The following is a 26,155-nucleotide window of genomic DNA, read 5'->3' on the forward strand; positions in this document are numbered from 1 at the left end:
TAAGTTGGGAGACCAATAAGAGAGGTTACCATGTTTTAATAAAAACTATCCCCAGGAATAAATTGAAACTACATAAATCAGTACTGAGATCTATCAAAGCATATAGTACAAGAGCCAGGAAGAAAAAAAGGCAGTTATTTCACCCCAATTTTTTATTACTTTAATGAAAACTATGTATAATTACTAGTCCAAACTGATGAGTCTGTATAGGTAGGTGGAATAAAAAATGGCGGCTGTTTCAAAACCTTAAAAAAAAAAAAAAATTAATTTTTCCTTCGGAGTTCTTAAAACTATCAACAACACTAGAAAATCTAAAAGAACGTTATTTAAACTAGAGTAAATTTGCTGAAATATTAGCCCTAATAGAGCAACATTTCTTAAAAATCTACTGAAAGATTAGTAGTTAGTTAATTTATTTTGAGAAATTTATATCTCAGGAACTATGTGACGTATAGATGTCTATAAGCACTCAACTTAAAGCTAGTTAAACGTACTATAAAGTAGTTTATGACCTTTACTTTCGTGTGAGCTGTAGTCTTCACGATATTTGCTAAAATAAATTGATTTATTGTTGTTCGGACAATAAGTTTGATTTATGAAAAACTTTATTTCAGAAACCATTGGACGTGCAGATGTCTCAACTATGTACAGATGACTCAAATTAAATATAGTTAACTTTACTATAAAATAGTTAATAATGTTTATCTTTGTAGGATTAGTAGCTTTTATGATATTTGACAAAATAAACTCACAAAATATTAATTTCTAGTTGTTCGTATAAAATGTTGGATTTTTGAAAAAATATATCTCTAGACTCATAAGACGCACATATGTGTACTCAAAATAAAGGAAATTTAACTTGTTATAAAGTATTTTATGACACTTATCTTCTTAGGGCTAGTAGTTTTTACGATATTCACATATGAATATAAATTTGACAAATGAAAATATGTCCGAACAACTATAAATCAATTTATTTTAGCAAATTTCATAAAAACTAATACTCCTACGAAAATAAACGTCATAAAATACTTTATAGCTCATAAAATTACCTTCAATTTGAGTGCTAATAGACATCTGTATGTCAAATGGTTTTTGAGATTTTCAAAATAAATTCACTAACTACTGATCTTTCAGTACGTTCCATACAACATTTTTATGAATGAAGATATAGAGCTCCGAATAAAAAAATAATTATTTTTAACGTTTTGAAACAGCCCCCATTTTTTATTCCCCCTACCTATACTTGGCAGACTCATCAATTTTAACTAGTAATCATACATAGCCTTAAATTAAGTAACCAAAAATTGGGGTGACATAACTGCCTTTTTTCTTCTCTTGGACTCATGTATTAATATGCTTGTATTAATGGAGCTTCACTAATTTAACTAACTCGAAAAAACTTAAAGTATTCCAAAACAAATACCTAAGAATTGTAAACAACTATTCATATAACACAAATATGACGAAGATACTTTCAGAATTAAATATAGACACCTTACATGAATACACAAATGGATTCATAATTTCTTTCAATCTTGCTTCTTGACTCTTTGTACCCTTAATAACTAAAATGTGAAACATAAAAGAGTATTTAACAATATTTCAATAAAAAAAACAGTCTATATCAACTTAAAAAGTTTTGATTCTTTAAAACAGGATTATTAAGATGAACTCATTTATTTTTAATATTATTTGTTGACTCTACGCTGAGATAATGTCTAATATATAAAAACCAATATTTGTTTGTTGGTACTTTATGTGCTGCCATACCGTTCATCCGACAGTGATAAAGATTTTCCTGGGAAGGTTATAGGATATTCCCATTTTGTTTTGGTAAAAAAAAAAAATATTAACAAAATTAAGAATTTTTATTAACTCAGAAAGTATAAATTTTTTTTATAGTTGCTATATGCCAATCAATCTTCCTCTTTAAGAAAAAATATTACTGATTCTATTAAATGAATTTTTATTCACTAAAAATTAAAAAAACATAATCAGGATTTCAGTAGGAAAAAAAAGTAGGAGAAAAAAATTTTGTATACAAAAATGCATTTTTAGCGTCACCTGAAACCGTCAAATGCCATTTTTCAGAGAAATTAAAAATTTTTCACCTTGATTTATTTGGAAAATTTATTGTTCCTCTGGTGACAATAACTCATAAAATGGTTCATAACTATTCTTCATTTAATCCAATTCCTACATTGGAAAGCTGAACGTCTTTGCCTATTTTAATATACATTAACAAAATTTAGATTTAGTGGATATATTAATCGCCCTTATAAGGGGGAAATTAATGTTAAATAAATAAAAAAATGTCAAACATTTTATTTTATATCTCCAGTTCTAATTTGTTTAATTAAATCCACTTTGTGCCCTTTGGTATAATTTATAGAACTCCAAACCAATCCCAAGTTTCGTGTAGATTGGTTGTGTCGTGTTGAAGTTATTTTTATTTTTTTTACTATATATTTTTATTATATAATGTTACTAACCGCTATAAACTAAATTGATAAAATAAGCAATTGGTTCAATCATTAATCCAATGTGTAAATAACTAAATATACTAATTTATATCAAACTTTCGATTGCGTTTAATTAATCTATCTATATCCCTAATCTACCAAGTGCATTGGCATTGGCAGGGCCTGTTGGCTAGCATAAATTAAAAAAGGTTCTTACAGTAGAATGGTTAACTTCTGAAAGTCATGTTTTATATAAAATTTACTATTTGCGTAAAAAAAAAAAAAAATAGAACTAGTTCACTAAAATTTAAAAAAAAAAAAACCTTAGTTACAAAAATAATTAAAAACTTTTGAATTTTAGAAAATCGCTACATGTTAATGACACATAAAGGAAATCGGCGGTGTAAACATGATAAACTTAAATAGAATACATAAAATCAAAACAATATGGTATAGATATTACAAAAAAAACCAGAGATAAAATCACTATTGTAAAGTGGATAAAATGGGAAATTAATGAATCAAGATGTTAAACTGAAAGGAAATCGTAAGATTTAATAATCACGAAAAAAGCCATACCGGTAATTAAAAATATCCTTAAAAAAATCGGTTCCGACAAAATTCATAACAAGAAGCCTTAAGTTTGTTGAAAATATTTTGGTTATTAGTTAATTTATTTTACTCCGTACTCTAGGAGGTCCATTCCTACCTTTGAAGTTAAATGAACTTTAAAGATATTAGTTCCAGAGTATTTGGTCTCTCCCTCCCTTCCTTTGTCTTCACACACCTATTGATTGCGCCTCACACGCTCTTGGAAATCCATTATTTCGTATCCTGTGAGCCGAAAATCTTTTAAATGAATAATTGAGCAAACATTAAATGTAATATTGATGAGCAATGCAAAAATAAAGAAGGAGAGTACTCAGCAAATCAAAATTCATTCGTTACAATTTACATTGAAGCACAATAAAGCCAAAGTAATGAAGTAATATACAATATATGATTGAAATCAATATATTAAACACGCCTGTTGACTTGGGTTACGAAAATGAGTTGCCAAATCAGTTAAGGTTAATGGAAGCAAAAATAGGTAAATGAAAAAGAAAATTCATCTATTCATTAAACTGTGATCATAACTTTTTATTCGTAAACACAGGGAGTCCGTCGCCCCGTCTTAAGTCGTTTTTGGGTTATATCATTAACTAATTTATACCTGGAACCGTTTCATGTCAGTATGGATACAAAATTATGTCGGTTTAAGATAAAATAATTAATTTCTTTTTTTTAATGAAAAATAAAGCCATTAAAAATACGTCCAATACTCATTATATAAAATACTTTATAGATAAGCTAGGGACTACAAAAAAGGATATTATATGTATTCACAAATTTTTGTGGAGCACGACTCGACTTACGCCGAATTCAAAGTAAATTATTTTTACTTAGCTAAAAATAGTCAGGACCACCTATATCTATCAAGACCTTAAAATTAAAAGAGGTGAAACATGGTTTTTAGAGGGGAGAAGAAAAATCAAGCCTCCCCATGCTTGTGCACCTTCATGCTTAATTGAATAAAACAAATAGGACCAAAAATTGATTGCAATTCGTGAAGATACTACTCAACTTTTCTTAGAACCCCCTTTCTGGTCAGACATAGAGGGGGGGAGGGGTCAGGGTTATCTACAGAGAACCACCCTATTCTAACCATGGTGGGTGGGTTAAGATTTCATTTCGTGGGACTGCCACAGAAATAAAAGTAAAATCTCCAGGCGGAATTCGATCCAACTCCACTGCAGTCACAAACCAGTTAAAGTTGGCGCTTTAACCAGCTTGGCTACAAACAGTCCCCATCTTTATTCACACCTACAATTCAACATGATAATACCAATCTAAATTCTTAATCACTAATTTGTAAAATCCTACTTATTTAATGAGCCCACAAAAGTACCCCACAATGTTATCTTACAAATCATTTGGCATGGGTATAATTCCAATACACATCAGTAGATACTACAATTTCATATTTTAGCATTTTTATCCACTTTTTTTTTTTAATCGAGAATTTGAAGTAACTCTTTACTAATCTATAAAAACCAAGCCATATAAGTTTTTCACATGAAATGATTGCAATCAATAGAACCTAAACATAGAAGATGCTTCTTACCAATAATGTAGAAGTATTAACTAATGCAATTAATTAACTCAATTGTTAATTTTAAAAAATCTAACATCAAAGTACCATAACTTAATATAAATAAATAACTAAGGAGAACAAAACAATATTTTTCTTAAAAGAACAAGAATAGAGACATTTAACCTATAATAAAATCTTAGCAATCTTACTACCTTGAAATAACTTAATCTATTTTGAATAGAACAGTATGAAAAATATTACATTAACGGGCTACAACAATGAAGCTACTAAATATAAATTGGATGGATTAAATATATACCAGACAATGAAAATATACCTCATACAATAAGCCAGTATCATTGATTTTATGGTATTGAAAGACGAGCTAAAGTGTTGTACGTTCACGAAGACAATGCCACTAAAATGTCACTACAATCTATCTTGACCCTTTCCTTCCATATCCAGTTGTCTGTTTCCCATAGACATTTGAAAAAAAAATATATTCCCTTCTTTCTCTAGCCATTTGGTCATTTTTGTCTTGAATTTGTGGAGGGTTAGTGTAAGAAAAGGTGGATAGTTGTTCCTCGCTACTCAAAGACATTCCATTGGCAAACAGAATATAGCTGATTTTAATAATAGGCAATTTCTATACCTTCTAAGAATAGGCTCAAACAGCCTATTCTCACAGAAAGTTAATTCAGCATAGGCTTCTTCAAATAAATGTATATAATTTAAAAACTGTGATCTTCCCACTCTCTCTAGATTATGTAGACATTCAGTAAATAATCTTCCTGCCTACCCTGGTTAAAGTACATAAAGGCATCAAAGCTCAACTTTGGTTGTATGACAAATCAGTATTTTGTGCATAGGTTTGCATATTGCTTTACAACTTAACCTGAAATAAATTTTTAAACAACTTACCCGAAATAATTCCATCCATTTGTTCTAAAGCTGCTTCAAGAAGTCTGCTAGCATCAGGCTGAGGGCTGTTAAAAAGTGGAACATCTTCTTGAACTTTTCCAGTTATAACCTGAAATATAACAAATCAAACAAAGCACAATTAAGTCTACTGGAAAATGTAAAATATAATAACATTTAACTAAAACACCATCAATTTTAAGTCAATTGATTACTAAGGCATAAGTTTAAAAATTAAAGTATAATATTGTTACCAAAAATAAAATAATGAAGATTTTATAAAACACTTATAATCTGTTCATATAAATAGAGCATTTTGGATGAGAGATCTAAAATCTATCCCAGAACAGTCCTAGGGAAAGTCAATCTGTGATCTGGATGGTATTTCAGGTGAGTTCATAAAAAATTATCAGAGGATGGGAAAATATACCTTTAAGATATTTAAAATTATGTAAATTCCCCTATAACTGGAGGCAATCTATCATAGTTCCAATCCCAAAAAAGAAAATAACATCCAACCCAAAGATTTTTGACCCATCTCGGTATTAATTTTGTGTGCTTCCAAACTCCAGGAAATAATATTAAATGTAAGACTGGTTGACGGTAGCAGCGTGGTAACACGCCTGTCTGCCAACCATAGATTGCGAGTTTGAGCCCAGCCCTACCCGGGATTTTTTCAGGCATAAAATTATGCAATACTCACAATCTCCTTCCGGGCATTTGTGAGGCCCGTCAGCCAATGGGTGGCACTCACAAAAATAGGCGTGGGGGTGACGGACCCATCCTATGGTGGTTCCTAAAACTACTTCAGGAAAAGCGCAATGTATTTCTTAAGTACATCACCCAAGGCTTTGGACCTCCATGGTCTGTCGCGGCAATGAAAAAAAAAGACTGGTTGATGTAATGGATATAAATCATGTCCTGTCTTCTCATAACAATAGGACTTCAGAACAAACCGTTCAACCACTAACTCTCACCAACAGCTCAGGAAGCTTTCTGAACAAGGAACATTTAATCACATTATACCTAGACGTAGAGAAAGCCTACGGCACTAGGGTAAGAAGGCGGGTATAAATAATTTTGGAGGAATAGGGAAATAAAAAGAAAATTAAGACATACAAAAAATTATTTTGGCCAACTAAAAATCTGACATGAGCATAGGTAATACTTTTTTTTCAATCCATTGAACACATTGACTCAACTCTGTTCCTCTTAGCTGGTAACAGTATAAACATCCACTTTCCAGGCTACAATTAAGTGTTTTTTATTTTCTGACAACAAGATGTCACAACCTGTAGCAAGACCCTTTCCATCATCTTGTGGAAGTTACAAGAAATGATAGATAAAAGAGAAGACTTGTTAAAAGAAACCCAGCTTTAAGTTATCTACTTTGAAAATCAAATGATTCATTACAATAGATAACAAAAATTCCACCTAAATTCATAAATGTTATTGGAAGGCTCTTTAAAGAACAGCCTGAACAAAAAAAAGTCCAAAACTATGCTGACAATCCTAGATTCTGTTCATAATTTGTACTCAAGCTTTCCAGACTTCTACAGCTAAGAAGTATCTATGCCAAGTCTGCTATTTATGATAGAGAAAGGAATATTTATTACTAAAACCTAAATCTAAATTGAAGGTATTACTTTGACATACTTTAGCTTCTGATTTTTAAGCAGAAGAATCTTAAAGCCGTGATGTTAAGGACATAGAGAGTAGCACGTTCTAACAGCCAATTTAATCATTGATTAATGTAAACATGAATCAAAATATTGTTAGATCCATCCTAGAACTGGAAACTCCTCATAGGAATATAGACAGAATAGGCAGACCGATAGTCAGAGTTTCTAAGATGCACCTAATGGAAATCCAAAAATAATATAAAGACATAATGGATTTAAGGTTACATACACCAAACCTCCTAAAAAAAATATATAATATTCTTAGCGTTGTGAACAGAACCAGTTTTTCTTTAAACTGCCAAAGAAGTGTTCCATTTTCACTGTTGAAATGAAAGCTCTTTACTGGATAGCAAGTTAAAAAAAAAAATTTGGATCATTGTAATCCTTTTGATAAGATGGGCTTTCAATAGAGATGTGTCGGTCAGGACTGAATGTACTGCAAAGACCTTGTCTTTGGAACGAACTCGTCCAAACTGAACGTGCTGTCAAAGTGTTCTCCCTCTAACTAGAGGTGTGTCAGTCAGGAGTGAACATATTGAAAATACTTTATTTTTGGAGTGAACTTTTCCAAACTGAACAAGTCATCAAAGTGTTCACGGTCACTGAGAATGTCTTGGCGTAGGGAGAGAGATTGGCTCAGTGTCCATCTGGCATAAAGAAGTGAAACTTGAGTAATAGTTGAAAGTGAAAATAAAATAACGTAATAGAAATCTAATAATAATGATCATAGCTTCAGGCAGAAAATTCCAGAATAATAATATAAGAGGAGAAGATGGTTGGGGGTGCGATCCAAATAAAACACAAATAAGTTGAAATAACTTATTTAATTGTGCTAACGTTTCTGCCAGAATTTCTAGCCTTCATCAGAGCTGTTAGCTTGAAATCTCGCTAAGTGACTAGCTATTAATTAGGTACCTACCTGCTCCTATTATACTTTACTACCTTGTTCCTTGGGAGATAATACAACTAATATATAATTATTGGAAGATCGCTGAATTTCAAAAAATCCCCACTCCTCCCAATAGAAATGGTTCACTCTGACTTTGATTTCAATAATGAATATATTAATATAATTCATATAGTTAATATATAATTCATTAATACACTGATATTTAGTTTCATTAAAACTAAAATACCAACCTACTCCTCTGTACTTTCCTAGGTAGTTCAATACAACTTTTTTTGTAAAAATAAATAAATAAGTTCATGAAAAAGTATAAATAAAAATAATAACACTAAAAAAAAAAACACAGGGCATTGCCAAAGTGAGGCACAAATTGCAAACTCCTTAAAAGAATGCCAATTTCTTGAACCTATTATTCGAATCAATTGAACCTACTATTCGTATAATCAAAGTAATTTTAGGAAACGGATTCCATCACTGAGTAAGTGAACATATTCAAAAGACCTTATCTGTAAATATAGCGATTGTTTAAGATTCAACAAGTGATCTGGTCTTTCACACTTCTACCTTGTAAGGTTGTGGAGCTTGTAATGAGCAGACCCCTAAAATGTTAATAAACACTGAATTAATAAGTAAACAACAGAGTAGCCTGAAACATAGCAGGGAGGATCGCATCAAGACAAATCTAATAGATTTGGGTATAGTAGGGCATCACTGGATAACTTTATGTAAAGAGCAATTGGTGGTATAGACATCAAACCTTCGGGTTCGCTAAACCTTTATTATTATTATTAATAAAATTAAAAGGTGCAACATTACAAAACTGGGTCCACTAATCAAATAAAATACTTCTGGAAGGTTAGGAGAACTCAGAAAGTAAACAGTCAAAATTAAAAGAACATAAATCTGGTAGTAGCAAATGGAATACAAGCTCCAGAATGTCATGAAGAGAAGAAGTCATATTGTGCCAACTCTGGATTGGTCACTGTCAGTTTACACATGACTACCTTTAAAGAGGTTTTGAACCTACAACATGCGAAAAGTGTGATAACCCTCGTTTGGAAAAAATATTTATAGACAGTGAAGGATAAATCTTTACTACATTAAAAATTCTAGAAGATTGCAGATTAATATAACAGAGTCTAAACCATTCTTGAACGTTAATGACAGTAAGGGGTAGAGGAGAAAATCAAATAAATAAATAAAAAAATGAACCAATAAATATTGAAAACAGTCTTGAATATCAAAATCATACTAAACTAGGATGTCTATAATATTGTATTTATCAAAAAAGTAAAAATAAAATAAATTCTACATTAATACTATTTCCTAAAAATCAAACATTATTATAAAAAAATTTAACAGTAATAAAGTATAAAATTCATGATTTTTCCAAAAATGTTGGTATTTGTTTGGAGAAGTTTGTCGGGGGGTGCGGTCAGCAAAGAACAACATAAATAAACAAAACCATATTTATTTATTTTATGCCGACGTTTCGACCTGAGTTTCAGGTCTTCATCAGGGCTATAGTACAAAAGAGATGACAACAACATTTAGAGTAACATACAATTGAAAAGGAATAGTATACAAACAAATTTAGAATTATACAAAATATTGAATTAAATCATAAATGATAAAAAATTGATAACTGATAATTGAATAGTACAAAATTTTTATTGATTGATATTTGTGGAATTGTATGGTAGTAAATTGAAAACAGTGACAGATAAAATATAATATCATGTAGGTAAGAAGATATGTAAGTAGTGTCTAAAAAAACTGAAAAATTAAATAAATCTTATATTATACATATCTTCTTACCTACATGATATTATATTTCATCTGTCATTGTTTTCAATTTACTACCATACAATTCCACGAATATCAATCAATAAAAATTTTGTACTATTCAATTATCAGTTATCAATTTTTTATCATTTATGATTTAATTCAATATTTTGTATAATTCTAAATTTGTTTGTATACTATTCCTTTTCAATTGTATGTTACTCTAAATGTTGTTGTTATCTCTTTTGTTCTATAGCCCTGATGAAGACCTGAAACTCAGGTCGAAACGTCGGCATAAAATAAATAAACATGGTTTTGTTTATTTAAGTATAATATGATGACAAAGTTCACATTATACCGAGGTTCATTTGTGTAAACTAAACATGGATTTAAAAAAAAATCATAGGGTGCAAGATGGACCAGACAGACTAGATTATCTGATTAAAAGATCACTCATGGTGGAACTCCTAGTTCTTAAATTCTAAAACCTGAAGTACATTGATATCTTGAATACATTACATTGACAGTTAACATGTCAGAAGTAACATATGTAACGTTTTAGTTAATGGTATATTAAGTTGTAGTAGTATATACTTTCATTCAGGAACATTCACTGGGTGCTAAGTGTTCCTGATATCCTACAATTTTCTAGAATACTTAATCAGAAGACAAAAATTTATGAAAGCTCTCCTTAAAAAGAAAAGTAGTGATAAATTTTCAGACAAGGGAAAGCCCAGGAAAATAAAATATTACAATCAAGTAAAATCTTTAAATGTGGATTTTTTAATAGATCTTTGAATTTCAGGGTCTCTGGATCCCAAAAATCATTTTGCATATTCTAACTGCAAGCGTATAATAGGCAACAAAACATGATTTGTTTTCAGATGTGTAGTGCATGATATTTGTTTATTTTTAAACACTGAATCATAAGAAAGTACATAATTAATTTCACAAGAAAAAACTTCTGTTCCAAAAATAAAATTTTAATTTCTTGTTTTTTTTTAATTTACAAGTCTGCTGAAATTTATATGAAACTGGAAGGAAAGACACATAAAATATATCAGATATTTCATTTTTAAACATCTTAATTTTGCAATTATCAAGTGCCTAATTTTTACATCACTGGTTAACGTTGCTAAATAAATACAAGTTTAACATACTATACCAATAATACTTATCAAAGAATAAAAGAAAAAATGAAAAATTACTGGTTTTTATAAACTTGGAGGTGATTTACAAACATCAACTTTTCATTTGAAATACGTTTATATTCCAACATAAATTTTATTAAAATTGGATATCACTTATCAATTCATTAACAAGAGCCAAATGAAGAACTCCTTATACAACTTGATATAATAAATTTGTGGACTTAAAATATATCCAGTGATGTATGTCAATTTTTTTTTTTATTATCTTCTTCTATTATAATTTAGTTAAAAGCAAGGTAAATTGTAATTTGGTGAACTTAATCAAGCACATATTTTGAAGTACGGCTGAATCATCCTACAATACTTGAGAACATAGAGTTTGATATACTCTTTTATTTTTAATATAGTAGGGTTTGTCAGAATACTAAATTGCTTATTTATTTGAGAACAACCCTTCAGTAGAGAAATTCTCGAACATGTATAGCAATGCGGAACTTGATTCAATTACTAAAAACAATTTATTTTCGTGTTGAGGATCAAAAGAAGGTAATCATCCAACAAATAACCAGCAACCACCATAACAGTCAGTCATCGTTTACCTTAACTGTAAAAAAGATTAACAGCAAGAATTCATGATTTATTTAATTATAAAAAAAAATTCAAAATGTGGGCTACAATTTAAATGCCACAGAATGATATTGAGCTCAGCTCATTTTAATCAAAGTTTTTTAACTGAACTGTTTTAGAAGTATATCTTTTAACATGATATAATGAGTTCTCCTTAATTTCCAAATATACTGATTTATCAAATTAAGAAATTAAATATCTCAGACATTCATTGATAACAATCATTTAATGCTCAAATGTAAATTGAATTTAATGCTCAAAAGTAAATTGAATTGTCAAACTAAAACTAATGAATTTTGAAAGTTTTCTGGTGAATAAGAAAATATTCATTTTGAAGCAACAATTCATGTGAGATCATCATGAAGTAAAATGACCAATATATGTATTAGAATAGGAACATTAACTGTTTGGCTATCTCTTGTCATACTACAAACTGGAAACTGAGTGAAAGGGAAATAATTATTTAATGAGCGTACATAGATAGTTTTACACTCTATTGCAATGATTCAATGCGATAGAAGTATAAGTTCAGCTTAACACAGTATGATTTGTGTTAAAAAACAAAAAAGAGTCACTAATACTGAAAGAAAAAAATGAAAAATACAGGACAGTTTAGTCAATCTCCTGGAAGGCTAGGAGATTCACAAAACGAAATAACACTTTTCATTACTTTAATTTTAGCATCTACTGGCGTTTTTAGTTTTTCTTTCAAATCAAAATAAATAATAAATGTGTTAGAGGATAAATTAATGGAATGTATAAAATGATAAGAAATAGAGAATAAAATTATTTGTAACCTTACCATGGCAAAAAAAAATAAATAAATATCACAATAATTAGATTTTTCTATGGAAAAGAGGCAAACAAAACTTTTAAAAAAAACACGAATTGGAAACTGAAGTACGAAATATAAATCAAGTTGAAATAATTATTTAAAATAAAATAAAACGAAAAATAAAACACAAACTAAGAAAATTCACCACTGTTGACAATCAACAGGTTGGTATCACTTATGAGCTATCTTGATTATAAAAGATATCAAAAGATTAATAACATTCAGATTAAATAGGTTTAATGCAATAAGAAATATTATTCAAACTTTTTAAAGTGTCAATTCAAAAATAAATTTTAACCCCACATTTTCAAAATTGGTCACTAATGTATATGTTGTTATGGCTTAGTTTCAAGTAATACTTCAAATTAATTTATAAACTAATTATAGACTATATATATTTATTATTCACAAGTTTCTTTTAACGTTTAACACAAATTAAGAAAAAATACGAGTTACTAGAGCATTGCTGTGGGGGTTAGTATCTGTTCAATGATAGTGGTGAGGTTTCTTTAGGAATAAACATTGTTTTGAATGTGATTCTGAAGATGGAAATTACAGAACAGTTATCAGAGGATGGATGGTGTGTAAAGTTATTAGGATATTACTAATAAATTTGGAAACTCTTTTTTTTTAATAATTCCGATTTAAAGCATGTTTGATAACCTATAAGTGCCTAAAGAATTCATTATTTTTATGTGCTCTCTTCACTTGCAGGAAACTATCTCCTGAAGGATATAATGTTATTACTGAAGATGGAAAACTTACAGATTTAACACTGATAAAAAAGAAAGCAGTGGATGTAAGTACATTTTTTATAATGTCTATTAATGATGCAAAAGTTCTCTTTTATCAAGTTTTGATAATTTTTACTCTCTATTCCATAGATTGATTTAAGAGAATTAGGCGGTTGTGCCTTTCCCCCTGAACTGAACAAAGGGAAATATGAATCTGTAAGTTGTCTTTTTTTTAGAATACTATTTGAAACTTTATTTTAATAGTGTTTAAGGAGTTTTTGAAGTATTTGGACGAATCAAGCCTGTATTTTTAATTTTCCTGTTTCTAGAAATGTGACAACTTTAAAAATTATAACTTCTCAGGGTGCCATTGCTTATAAATTTAGATCCCCTTAAAAAAAGACTGCTTGTAGCCATGGAAGCTGAGAGGTAGGTCATAACATTCTTGGAACTGCAGTGCCACCGGTTCGAATTTTGCCTAGGGATTGACTTCTATTTCCGTAGCAGTCCCACAAAATGAGAACTTGACTCCCACAATGGTTAGAACAGGTTGGTACCTTGTTGGTAACCCCCGGGGATTCCAGAAATGACCAATAAAGGATTATAATACAAAAAGTAAAAAAAGCCTTCAAAACAGTGGTTTTATTTATTATTCTTAAGTCTAATTTATTAGTGATCCAATCCACACTACCTAAAAAATAAAAAGCAGTAAATTTACGACTATATACCTGTATGAGGTTAGATACTAAATATCTAATATATTTGATATTAGTACAATCAAAATGATAAATGGTGGTGAAAATTTGTTTTTAGAAATACTAGTTGAATAGCAGAGAATAGTTTTGTTTAGTTTCTCTTTGCAGTAAGAAACCATAATTTAAGTTTTATTTTTGCACTATGGTTTATTCTCCCTGCTGTAACAGTAACTGTCAATAAAATCTAGTAGTACGACAGCTCTGCCATTACAGCAGATCTTATAGTATACATGATCGTAATGGTTGTAACTGACACAGTAAGTGTTGCATTGGAAATCATCTTGATTTATTTTTCAGAGAGCTATATTTTTACAATCTGGCTTATATTCTTTACCTGGGGTTAATCATTTGTTATCAGATAATAATAATAGATAGATAATAATTCTTCAGTATTATTACTGAGGTAGCGAACTCTCTTGGAAGATGCTGAATCTGACTTGTGGATATTTATCTGGGATTTACAATTCATAATGATGCAGAACTGTAAACCCAAAGAAATCTTAGTGGTTCCCATAAGCATCCATTCTAATGCAATGTTACACTAATTCTCTGAACAGATGCTTGCCTTTTTATTAAGGGTTTAATAGCTTTATTAGATCTTCCTAGTAGATCTCCCTTAAGTTTTCATTGAAAATTAACCCGACGTTATGGAGAATGAGAGATAATTAAAAATAGGAAACAATAATAGCAAAGATGAAGTGAAGTATTTTTGATAAATGTTTGAACAAAATATTTTTTATGAAGGAAGGTACTTAGGGTAGAGCTCAATAAAGGTTGCTCTAAATTGTTTTCTATCATTATTATTCTTAATTAATTATCTCATATCATTTATTATCGCCAGTGTTGCAGGGTTCATCAGGACCAAATACAACAAGAAGTATATCAGAAATTTACAATTATATTAGAAAGTTATATTAAAGGATATATAAATCCTGATAAAAAGAAATTTTTATACAAAATATATAGAAATTTGCTAACTTTTAATTAACAAAGGTAATCAAAAGTAAATTACAAGAATATAAAATGAATTAAATAAATATTAGTAACATATACAGTAATGAATAATGGAATTGAAACTCAAGTAATAATTAGTTAAAAAGTAAATAACAAAGTACTCATAATATGGTAAAACAACAGTTTTAGTATAGTAAAATAACAAAAGGACCTATGCGATAGGTAAATGTAAGATGATAAATGAATAAAGGATAATATGACATGGAAACATGAGTTTATAGGGAGTAAAGAATGGAGGTAGAGGATAACAGTAGGACCTTAACAGAACAAATCTGTACATACCTTGTTTTATTTAGCGTTGAAGATCTACAACATGGGGCTGAACACTGGTATATAATAAATAGTTTTTGTACTATTTTCAATACCTTTTTTGACCATCTTCCTTCATTAATAATGTACTATACTTCCTTCATTAATAAATAATTTTGCAACATTAATATATGTACATATCAATCATTCGGGTTAGATATATTTTATTTTATTTTGAGTATTTGATTGGTTATTGCATATTTGGTCATTTTTTGTTAGAATGATTTTTTCATTGTTAAAATATAAAATAAATAACTTATAAATATTTTCTGATACTTATTAAGTGCAGGATATATATATTTAATATTAATTATTATTAAATGTATCAAATATTAAAACATGATCTAATAAATAAAAATAATTTATAATCTTCATCGTAATTAAGATAAAAACACAACTTCACACAAAAATTAAATAGTTAGGTATTCATATAAAATAATTTTTAGCGTCATAATTTTAATTAATTTTCTTAAACCCCTGCTTCTAAAGCTTTTCTTAAAATAAAAAAATTCCACTTCTCATTCTTCTTCGGAATTTTATATTACATTTTGCTTGTCTTGGGCTATGAGCTTTCATTTCAAATATTAGCTGGAATTATGTTTTAATTTTTCTCATAAGCCCAAAACAGGACACCTATGACGAACCATTCCATTAACAAACAATTGGTTAAATATTATTTTCAAAAATATGTTAGAATTCGTTAAATGATGCATCTCTATTCATGATTAAGGCAAATTTTTTAGTCTTTTTCACTAATTTGATTCATTCCATAAATTTTGGGCAACAAAAATGTTTTATTTTACTGTTACTTCCATTTTTAAATTATATTTAAAACAATTTTCTGTAAAAATTTGTGAACATAATCTGTTCTTCAATTTATCTGTTTCCTCCCCTTAATACTATAAATTATCATTATAATCCTCAAATAAAATCATTTTCATAATAATAATACTCTTTAATTGATTTCTTCCATGTTTTTGGTATTTATCATGTATATTACAGCATGTTAAATGATTTTTAATCTTTTTTTTCTGCCTTTAAGTGTTTACCAATAACCATACTGAATTATTATTTATTTACAGAAAAAAAAGTTTGTGAAATATTAGTTTTAGAATCATAGTTAAACCTTACAGTCCAAAATCCTTAAGGCTCCTTACTTTGTCACAAATCAAGTCATCCATCATGACCTCAATGTCCCATATGTTGCCGATTTGGCCAAAACCAGATACCATTCCTTCCATGGAAAACTTCCCAACCACCCAAATCCACTTGTTTCTAACCTAGCTTCTCCTTCATTCCCTAATAATCCTCCTAGGCGTCTGAAAAGAAGATGGCCTCGGGATCTTCTCCTCTAGAAATGTTATTGCAGTTCTATCAATGGGTAGATTCTCCACATGTTTGTATCATGTCACTATCTCACCTACAGCAAATTTACTTGTTGCATATATGTTGTACAGCTGTAAATAACAATAAATAAATGATTAAAAAAAAAAAAAATTATAGTAAAAAATGGAATAGATTAATGTTACTATATTTCATTTTTTTGTTTTAATTATTACTTTTGTTCTTTATATTAACCTCTTGTTGGGAACATGACAAAGGAACATCCTGTCTCATAGGAGGGTACTGATTTTTCCAAGACTTTGAAACCTCTATTGTTGCCTAGATCCCTGTTTTGTTTTTTCTTTATTGTACATTGAGAGAGGGAGAAATTTTGTTCTAACATTCTGAAGAACAAATAAGAAAACAAAAATAAAAAGGGTTACACTTGCCTACTATACCATTGAATACATATTCTTTTGTAGAATGTAACCTACCCTATTATTATTATTATTATTACTGCTCTACTTGAATCACAGATGTTGATTTCAACTCTTTTCACACAATCAAAAGTGAAATTATCTGCAAACAGAGATGTTTCATAGCTGTGAAATTCTTGCATCACAACCACCAGGTATCAATTGAAGAACTTGTGGCTCGATAACCTCCTTCGAAGACCATAGACCACCATTTCATATCTGTCTTGACAGTTTTCCCATCAATGGGATAATAAAGTTATATGATTGTTTAGCTAAGTCTTATACATTAATAAAAAAAATCATAATAATACATTATATATTTTTAATTAATATTTATTTCTTCTTGATCCCTAGATTACTGGTAACATGGTTGTTCAAATACAAAAAATCAGGAATATTTCAGAACCAAAAGCAAATGAGGAATCAAGGCATGCTCCTAGAATGTTTAAACTGATCCTAACTGATGGTACTCAAAGTTGTTCTGCTTTAGAGATGTCTCCACTAGTTGATATTAAGTAAGTTTATATTACTTGTCCAAATTATAGTTTTAAACAATTTACACACCAATTCTTATGATTAATATAAGTAGAGAACCCCTGAATATTGACATTTTTTTAAATTGTCTCTTAAATGTTTTTTTAATTTCAAAGAGGGGAGAGGGAAGAGGAATGCAGTATGACTGTAACCTGTAACCATACTTCTTGATCTATTTCTATGGTCAATGATTATGCATAATAAAATTTTATATAATATAATAAATTGTTATTTTTTCATGAATCATGTATTTTGAACCAGATAATATGGGTATATTAAACTAATAGGTTTATTTTTGTCTTGCTGATATTGATATAGCCTTTATATCCATTGACAACACGATTTATATATAAAGTTTTGAAAAGAAATTATTCTGTTTTTAGGGCCTTAGATTAAATAAATGTGTAATTATATGATACAGATTATACACATCTGGTTATTCATAACTTCTAAAACCCTACTCTCCTTTATAGCAAAAGGCCGCACCCACGGTGGTCAAGAAAACAGAGACAGAAGGCAGCCAGTGATTGGCGCGAGGCCCCTGATCCATCGTTAGGACCAACTTTTTGGTTTCACTTTTCCTGTCAGCTTACCTCCTCCATTATACTCCTTCCTCCAAGTTTTGGTATTAAGAATATTATAATTTGGGAGGTTATGGTGACTCAATGTTTTCACAGATGTAATATGGCAACTTTTAATAATATGTAAACTCTGTAGAGATGGTTTGGTTGCTTTAGAAAGAAATTAATGTGAGAAAGGAGGAAGGTTATAAATATATGTGAACAGTCAACTTAACTTTCAGTAACTGAAATTTCAAGATAATGAAAATTTTTCCAAATTAAAAATAGTTTGAGTTATTGATGTTTTAAACACTTCAATTTATCAAAATCCAGAGACTTAAATTATAATATTTGAACAAGCAATGATTTAGGCTATACATCAAAATCTGTATTTGTTACTCATTGAAATTGGAATAATAGATGAAAACCCTATCTTAAACTGACATGATTTTTTTTTTGTTTTTAATTTTAGTTCACACTTAAATCTTTGAGTTGTTAGGATTTATGGTTTAGTGCCTTATTCTTAAAGATTAAATTTATCTTGAAATTATTATTATGTCATCCTGTTATTGTTATTGGTTTTTAACTTTGTTTTTGTTTTTTACAAAGAAAATGACTTGTCCAAGAGTTAAAATTTTTATTGATTGAGACCAATTATTATTTATGACTCAGGCAAAACTAATTATTTTCCTTTATTCTTTTTATTTAATTATCTGTTTACATATGGCAGGGTTGTTTTGTTTCTTATTCTCTAATTTGAATATTTGATTTGCATCACCAAAATAATTTATTTATTTTTAGTTTTAACACCCCTCCTGGTACGAAACTGAAATTAAAGGGTGAAATGGTCATAAGCCATGGTCTTTTGTTACTTCATACTGATAATGTTGAAGTTCTAGGAGGCAGGGTTATTGTTTTAGTTGAGAAATGGCTTACTAACAAAGTGAGTAACTTTTACAATGAATTATGAATATTTAGATTCCTGAACTCATTTATTTATACCTAACATATTCTACTTAGAATCTAGCCAAACAAGCCAGAGGGCGTGTTGGAGCTGAAGGAGGGCCCCCACCATGGATACCGTTTGGTGAGAAACTCGCTCCTTCTAATATTGCTGATAAAAATTTCAAGGTATTGTTATTTTAGCAAAACTTGGCTTAATTAATTATTGGGATTTATTTTTGACCCTAGCTAAGAAGTTTTTTATTTTTATATTTTAGTCCTTAGATGATGGTTCAAAAGATGGTAGGGATAACGAAGAATTTGAAGCTCAAAGACGTGATGCCATTGCTGAAGCAGGAAAAGCAGCAGGCTGCACAAAAAAGGTTTTTGGTGGTGGTACTAAACCACTTCTTGATAGAAACATACAAGCAATTATGTCTCAAGGATTCACCATCCAAGAAGCTGAAGCTGCTCTCAAGCAAAGTAAAAATAACATTGATAGAGCCCTGAGGAACCTTCAAGTAAATTTCATTTTTATTTAAACACTTATTACTATCATGAACTTATTGTTCATAGTATTTATCATTTTCCCTGTCATAAATTATACTTTCAATTTTAATACTATGAAGTTATTATCATTTACTATTATTCCACACATATTTAAAATATGGATGTTATACATAACTATGACCGTCATACATTTTCTTTTAATTCTGATTAATGAGACTTGTTGACTTTTCTATACAATTAAAATGCAGAAAATTTTAATTGAGTTTATTATAATTTACCTTTAGACCTAAACTCTTCTATTTGAGCATAGTACAGTTTTTAAAGTATAATATTCTCCAAATATTTTTTTTAATAAATGGCAGGTACTGCTGTCCAGTATTAAAGTTTGTATTTTATGTTTATCCCTCATATTCTGTGAACTTTATTTATAATATTTGTTTAGTGAATTCTCATTATATTTTTTTTTCATTGTTTTAGAGAAAGAGTGGTAAAGGTTCTGATGACAAAGAAAAGACTGAAAAAGAACCTGGTCGTGAGCGAAGTAGGCGTAAAGGTAATGATGAAGAAAGTGGGCCCAAACCAAGTGGAAGAGTCTCACTTTTCTCGTTTCTCGAAGACAAGTTGCCATCATTACCAGGTCTTAATTTTTTCAAATCATAATTTTATGAATGTCTTTTTTTTTTTTTTTTTTTTTTTTTTTCTTAAATACTATTTTTTATTTTATATTGTCCTCAGAAAAAGATAAAACAAAAGAAAAAGAATGGGAGGCTCCAAAACAAAATTATGAGACAAATAATAAATCTAAAAGTTATCCAGGTCAAGAAAAAAATAGGAACCGAGATAGAGGACCACAAAATAATTTTATTATTGGAAATGGTATAGATAAGAAAAAAGAAGAAAGGCAATCAAGGTGGCAAAATCAAACACAGAGTGAGCTCATATTTCTTACATATTTTGTTGTTTTCTACTTTATATATTTCTTATTTATATGTGTTACATACGAAACTGATGTAACTTCAGGTTGAAATGTGAAAGTCGAAGAATGTAGTGGTCGGCTTTGCGAAAGTATTAATTCCGTAGGAATAAAATGTTTGTTTTTCCTCAGAGTTCAATAAAGTACTAAGTTTCTATCGAGCAGCTCTTCTGCTAATGTAGAACTTGCTAGTCGCTAACAGTCATGATGAATCTCAATAGTTCCATGAAAATCCATGTATGGCGATAACATGGGGAACCCCAACCATCATTTTTTTTGGAAAAAAGGAACTATGTAATGTGATGTCCCTGTTAATTTAATGGAAACTTACACATGTGGTTTGAGATAGTTTTGTGAAAAAAAGTTATTGAACCTGGAAAATTGGGATTATTTTTTTTGCATAAGTTTCCACAAAAAATAGCTATTACGAAGGTTAAAACAAGCTAATAGAGATGAATGGGAATATAAAATTAATTTCTCATGGATTTTTATCTTTTTTTAGTCATTCCGTATTTATTTTTTCGTATTATATTGTAAGAAGAGTGAACTATTTGCCATACAAAGCAAAAGAGATGTCTATAAATGCAGATAACTGCAATAGACAATGAAAGTAAAATGATGGGTGCAAATACATGGTGTTGATGGACTGGTTGGCAGGTAGATTTCGCAACACTGGTCTTCCATCTGTGAAAGATACATGTTTACCTCCAAATTTAGATCATTATGATCCAAGATCCATACGTAATAATTATTTGTTCATTTACAGTTTATTATAATCAAAATAAATGTTTAAGAAATATTATCACTTTGTATGTCTTTGATTGTCGAATTGAAATTATGTCTATAATTATTGGGAATTGTTTACAGGATTAATAAAAATTTGTTAATAAAATTTCAGACCAAAAACCTCCTCGATTTCAAAACCAAAACAGAAGATCTGAAACTAACAATGATCCATTTGATCACTTTGCTAATAGAAATGATCAGCAACCAGGTAGACAAAATGACAACTATTTCGGGAGTAAAACAAGTCCTCCACAATATAATGGCTACAGAAATAATTACAAAATGGATTCTATAGGTAGTTATCATCAATACTTTTATTAATTGTTAAGAGTAGGAGTTATATATTCATTTTACTTTATTTATTTTCTTTTTTTTTAAGGTTATAACTTAAATAGTGGAGGAGATTACCGAAGTCAGAATTCTAACTATTTCAAACCAGCTGGAATGCCAGATATTCCTGAATTCCCTTATAAAGATTCTGCATTCATCCCGCCTCTGTTGCCTCCTTCAAATCAATTTAGTAAGTAACAATGAAAAAAATATTGTATTCGAGTAGTTTTCCTAGAGTAACCATTATTTTCAATTGATTTTAATAAATCAGAATTCCATTCTTATGAAGTGATGATTTTGACAAGATAATGTATTAGTTTATATTACACTAATTTCATCTATGATTAATTTGTTATTATGGATTCAGTTAATTTTCATATTCATGTAAAATTTGTTTTAATTAAGAATTTAATTACTGATAATTAATAAATTAATAACAAATGAAATTTATTATGACATCAGAAGAGAAGGGATCTCTCATGATTGTTAGCCTTTTTTTAATGTATAAGAAGATGGTCAGGGTTGCGGTCAAAAGAGAAACAAAAATAGTTTACAACTATTTATGTTCCTTTGGACCGCAACCCTGACTTCTTATATATCAATTTTTGCGGTCGACTATATATACATATATACAATATTTTTTAATGATTTTCTCAAGTTGTATCTCAATATCCTTATTAATTTAATAATTAGTTTATAAATGGATTTAGTCAGATTGAAAAATATATTTTTTATTGCCTTGGTTGCGGAAATAGTGGCATGGATGTATTGTCAAAATTTAATGATAAAAGTACTAAGGTTTGTAAACAGGTTACAGGAAGTGTGTAATGGGATGTAGTAAATAATATTTAACACTTTCCTATGTCTTTACAATCACATCCTCTATGCATGGTCATAGGGTTTTATGCACAATATAAATGTTTACAAAATGGTGAAGGAATTAGTTATTTCTTAAAATTATTGTAGGCCTAATTACTTATTCATAAAAATAAATATCTTTCTATCTTTTTAGTGAATTCTTCAAAGAATAATGTTAGTCACAACACAACTCCAAAACCAGAAAGTACTGGGAAATACAGATGGAAAGTTGGAGACAAGTGTATGGCTAAGTATTGGGAAGATAATGTTGTAAGTAAAATTTGTTATTTGTTTTTTATATTTTAGACTAGTATCAGATAAAAAGTTTCACACTAAGTTGAAAAATGAATAAACTTATAAAAAGGTAAAACAATGTAACAAGTTAAGCTTTTTAAAGATATATATATCATTCATCACATACACTACAACCTGGTACAGGTCTTAGCCACATCAAGACGTCATCTCCACTCCTCTTTATCTTGCGAAAGGGTTTAGCAAGATCTCACTTCAAGAAGTTTCCGGGCTTTGCCTGTTACCTCATCTGTCTATCTCAGTTGTGTCTCCCTTCCCTTTCTTTTTCTCTCTACATATTTGAACAATATGTTTTGTTGATGGTGAGTCATCATTCATTCTTGCAACATGCTTAGCCCACCATAATCTTGAAAGTCTTTTATATTGTATCGCATTTGGTCCTTGGTAAAACTCTGCATTGTGCCTCAACTGGTCTCCATCCTTTACAGAGCCAATCATTATTCTTATGATATTTCTCTCAAATATTTGTAAACTATTAGCACTTCTACACGATAATACCATAAGTTAGAACAGACCTAACTAATATTATATGCAGTGAGATTTTCGTAAACAAAGATCTCAACATTATATGGCTTAGTGTTTTTACCAGACAGAAATACATATGATTATTATCAAAACTCTGAATAAGATTCCTTCTTCTTCCACAGCTTTTGGCTTTAGACCTATTTCCATCCTGTCTAATCTAACAAAGCCTCTGAAAAGAAGTCCATTCTTAACTCATCCCTTTACTTCATCAAAGTGCTCTCTTTAATCCTTTCCAAATAGGATTCTGCTGTGGTCAGCTAATACAGTTTGCTTTGCAAAAAAGTTTCTCATGATCTTTATTCCTCTATAGACCTACAGAAAATCACAATCCTTTTTCTATTTGATTTTTCAAAATCCTATAACTAAATAAGTTTCCTCTCTAAACTCCTCAACATTTCCTTATCTGACAGTATTCAAATACTATTACGGCAAGTTCTAGCTCCACTCCTTACAGCTCCATTTCCAAACTCATAATTCCCAACCTCCTTCATCATCACTACTTCTGTCTTGAAATATTTTTCTCTTACTAACCTTATTTTCTATTTATATAAATGACCTACCAAACTTTATTCACCATTCCAAATATTATTTGTACGTAAATAACCTTTAGACATTCATCCTTCCACCCATCCAATAAGCTTGTGACATCTTGTAAGCCATATACATAGTACTAAGGAAAATCCACTTTCAAGTTGGGTCTGAACTCGTCAAAAACTAAGGCAAGTCTCATAAGTTCAAAACCCTCCCTTAATGCTTTTCCTTTCTAGCCATTACTTTTCCTTAATAGTATCCTTATTTAGTTCAAAAAAACAATATAAAAACCTTGGAGTTAACTAACATGTAACTTGAAGTAATATTTTTCCCTAAATCACCCAAAAATTCATCTTAATCCTCAAACAGCTTCTAAGACTCCATGATTCATTTCCGTGATGAAGTACTCACCCTCTTCAAGTATCCTCCCTAATTTTCTCCCACTTAGACTACATATGCTATCTTATTTAATCTAGCACTAGAATACATCATTAAAAGTGAGATGAATACCAAAAAGTTTTGGTGATATAGATATAGGAAGAAATATGTTAAAACAGTTAGATAAGTTTAAGTATTTGGATTCTACAGCATCTAGAAAAAACGAAATTGATGAGGAAATAAAAGTGAGGTTGAAGGTGGAAAATGCTTCCTATTTTTCAATTTTAAAACTGCTTAGCTCGTGCCTTCTATCCAAAAACTTAAAAATTAGAATTTACAAAAGTACTGTCCTTTCCACTGTTCTTTATGGATGCGGGACGTGGCCTCTTACACTAAGCGATGAACAGCGCCTTAAGATTTTTGAAACTAAAGGATTACATAAAATATTTGGACCAAAAAAGGATGAATTAATGGGAGGATTTAGAAGACTACACAACTCTGAATTAAGGGAACTATACTCAGTAAATATAATTAAAATTATAGCATTGCGGTGTATAAGATGAGCGTTTAAGGTTGTAGGGCTTAGTAACGAGCAGATTCCTAAAATGTTAATAAACACTGAACCTACGGGTAAACTTCCGAGGGGTAGACCGAATCGTAGATCAGAGGATTGTGTTAAAATTTATTTATTTAGGGGCATCACTGGAAGGATGTATGTAGAGAGCGATTGGTGGTATTGGCATCGAACCTTCGGGTACATTAGGCCTTCATTATTATTATTATTGACTGCATATGTTTAGTGTATGGAGGGAGGGCTTTCTGGAGAGCATAAAATGAGGCTAGAAAGATTAACAAATTACTTTTTAAGATTCATTTTCTGTGTTCCCAAATAGTCTCTTATCTTCCAATGGTATTCTGAGGAAGGGTGACCTTATCCTAATTTCCGAAAACCATGTCTTATTCCAATCTTTGAGAAAAAAACAAACTAAAACCGTCCTGTTTCCTTGACTTCCTCACCTCAAGATCTTCCATCCACCTCATGAATACTTGATCTCACCTAGTTATTTATTTATCCCCATCCTTTGAACTGATTCCTTAAAAAAACATTTTATCATTCGTGCTACCTTGTTTTGTAATTTTCTACCCTTCTTCATTTGTCAACATCTTAGCTCTAACCTAAAAATTTTTGGTTTACTCTAAAGTTTTTGCGTTGCAGGGGTAAATAGCTTGTACCTTCACTTTAAAAATGTGAAATTTCTCCAAAAAAAAATATTTTTTTTCTTATCTGCTATTTTTTTCTCTAAGATTTGGCAACAAATTTGTCCTGTCTAATAAGTCAAGTTTTTGAGTGTAGTATATATATATATATATATATATTACACTTAATTAATTTTTTCTTATTATCAATTATCAATTATAATGGAAAAAGGATTTTGTATCTCATCTCTTTTTCCATAAGGTTTATCGAGTTAAAAAACCTTATTTCCTTTTAAACTCAAACTTAGTTTATTAAATTATAATAAGTCTCACAGAGTTATTGGAAGCATTAATAAATAAAATTCTATGTTATTCTCAATTTTTAATTATCTTAAGTCTTATAGTTTAATGTTTTTAACTTTTTTTTATTAATGTTATTAATAGCTATTTCTTTTTCAGTATTATAATGCTGAGGTTACAGGTATTTCAAAGAGAACCTGTGTAGTGAGATTTCTAGAATATGGAAATTTTGAAGAAGTTCTCCAAGATGATTGTTTACCGATCACTGAGGTAACAACACCAAAGTGTTTATTTTAATTATATA

General features: G+C 29.6%; 3 protein-coding genes across 6 annotated transcripts in view; 1 reads left to right on the top strand and 2 right to left on the bottom strand.

Moving 5' to 3' along the window:
- Nucleotides 1-16,638, bottom strand: part of Liprin-beta (liprin-beta) — a 196,125-nt gene extending 179,487 nt beyond the window's left edge. For 2 of the 4 annotated variants that reach the window (XM_067047745.1, XM_067047744.1), the window contains exons 1-2: nt 12,472-12,661; nt 5,521-5,629 (exon numbers count right to left, since the gene is read on the bottom strand). In XM_067047745.1, coding sequence (XP_066903846.1) covers nt 5,521-5,629; nt 12,472-12,474 — 112 coding nt within the window. In that variant the 5' untranslated portion in view covers nt 12,475-12,661. Of the gene's footprint in view, nt 1-5,520; nt 5,630-12,471; nt 12,662-16,473 lie in introns of those variants that run through there. The other 2 variants (XM_067047743.1, XM_067047742.1) reach the window with 2 other exon arrangements.
- LOC106685359 (Tudor domain containing 3) overlaps nt 12,915-26,155 on the top strand; it is a 14,050-nt gene continuing 809 nt past the window's right edge. The window contains exons 1-13 of the mRNA XM_067047747.1: nt 12,915-13,084; nt 13,219-13,303; nt 13,389-13,454; nt 17,470-17,630; nt 19,011-19,152; nt 19,230-19,340; nt 19,430-19,672; nt 20,139-20,298; nt 20,397-20,591; nt 21,533-21,715; nt 21,800-21,940; nt 22,763-22,878; nt 26,011-26,121. Of these exons, the coding sequence (XP_066903848.1) occupies nt 13,050-13,084; nt 13,219-13,303; nt 13,389-13,454; nt 17,470-17,630; nt 19,011-19,152; nt 19,230-19,340; nt 19,430-19,672; nt 20,139-20,298; nt 20,397-20,591; nt 21,533-21,715; nt 21,800-21,940; nt 22,763-22,878; nt 26,011-26,121 (1,749 nt within the window). The 5' untranslated portion in view covers nt 12,915-13,049. The remainder of the gene's footprint in view (nt 13,085-13,218; nt 13,304-13,388; nt 13,455-17,469; nt 17,631-19,010; nt 19,153-19,229; nt 19,341-19,429; nt 19,673-20,138; nt 20,299-20,396; nt 20,592-21,532; nt 21,716-21,799; nt 21,941-22,762; nt 22,879-26,010; nt 26,122-26,155) is intronic.
- Nucleotides 16,842-26,155, bottom strand: part of LOC106685363 (lactosylceramide 4-alpha-galactosyltransferase) — a gene marked incomplete at its 5' end in the record, with an annotated part of 93,299 nt that continues 83,985 nt past the window's right edge. Inside the window, 2 exon segments of the transcript XR_001343831.3 lie at nt 16,842-17,043; nt 17,134-17,334.

Source organism: Halyomorpha halys, unplaced genomic scaffold (assembly GCF_000696795.3).
Source record: "Halyomorpha halys isolate HHAL.00 unplaced genomic scaffold, Hhal_1.1 Scaffold685.1, whole genome shotgun sequence".
In the NCBI taxonomy this organism is placed as follows: domain Eukaryota; kingdom Metazoa; phylum Arthropoda; class Insecta; order Hemiptera; family Pentatomidae; genus Halyomorpha; species Halyomorpha halys.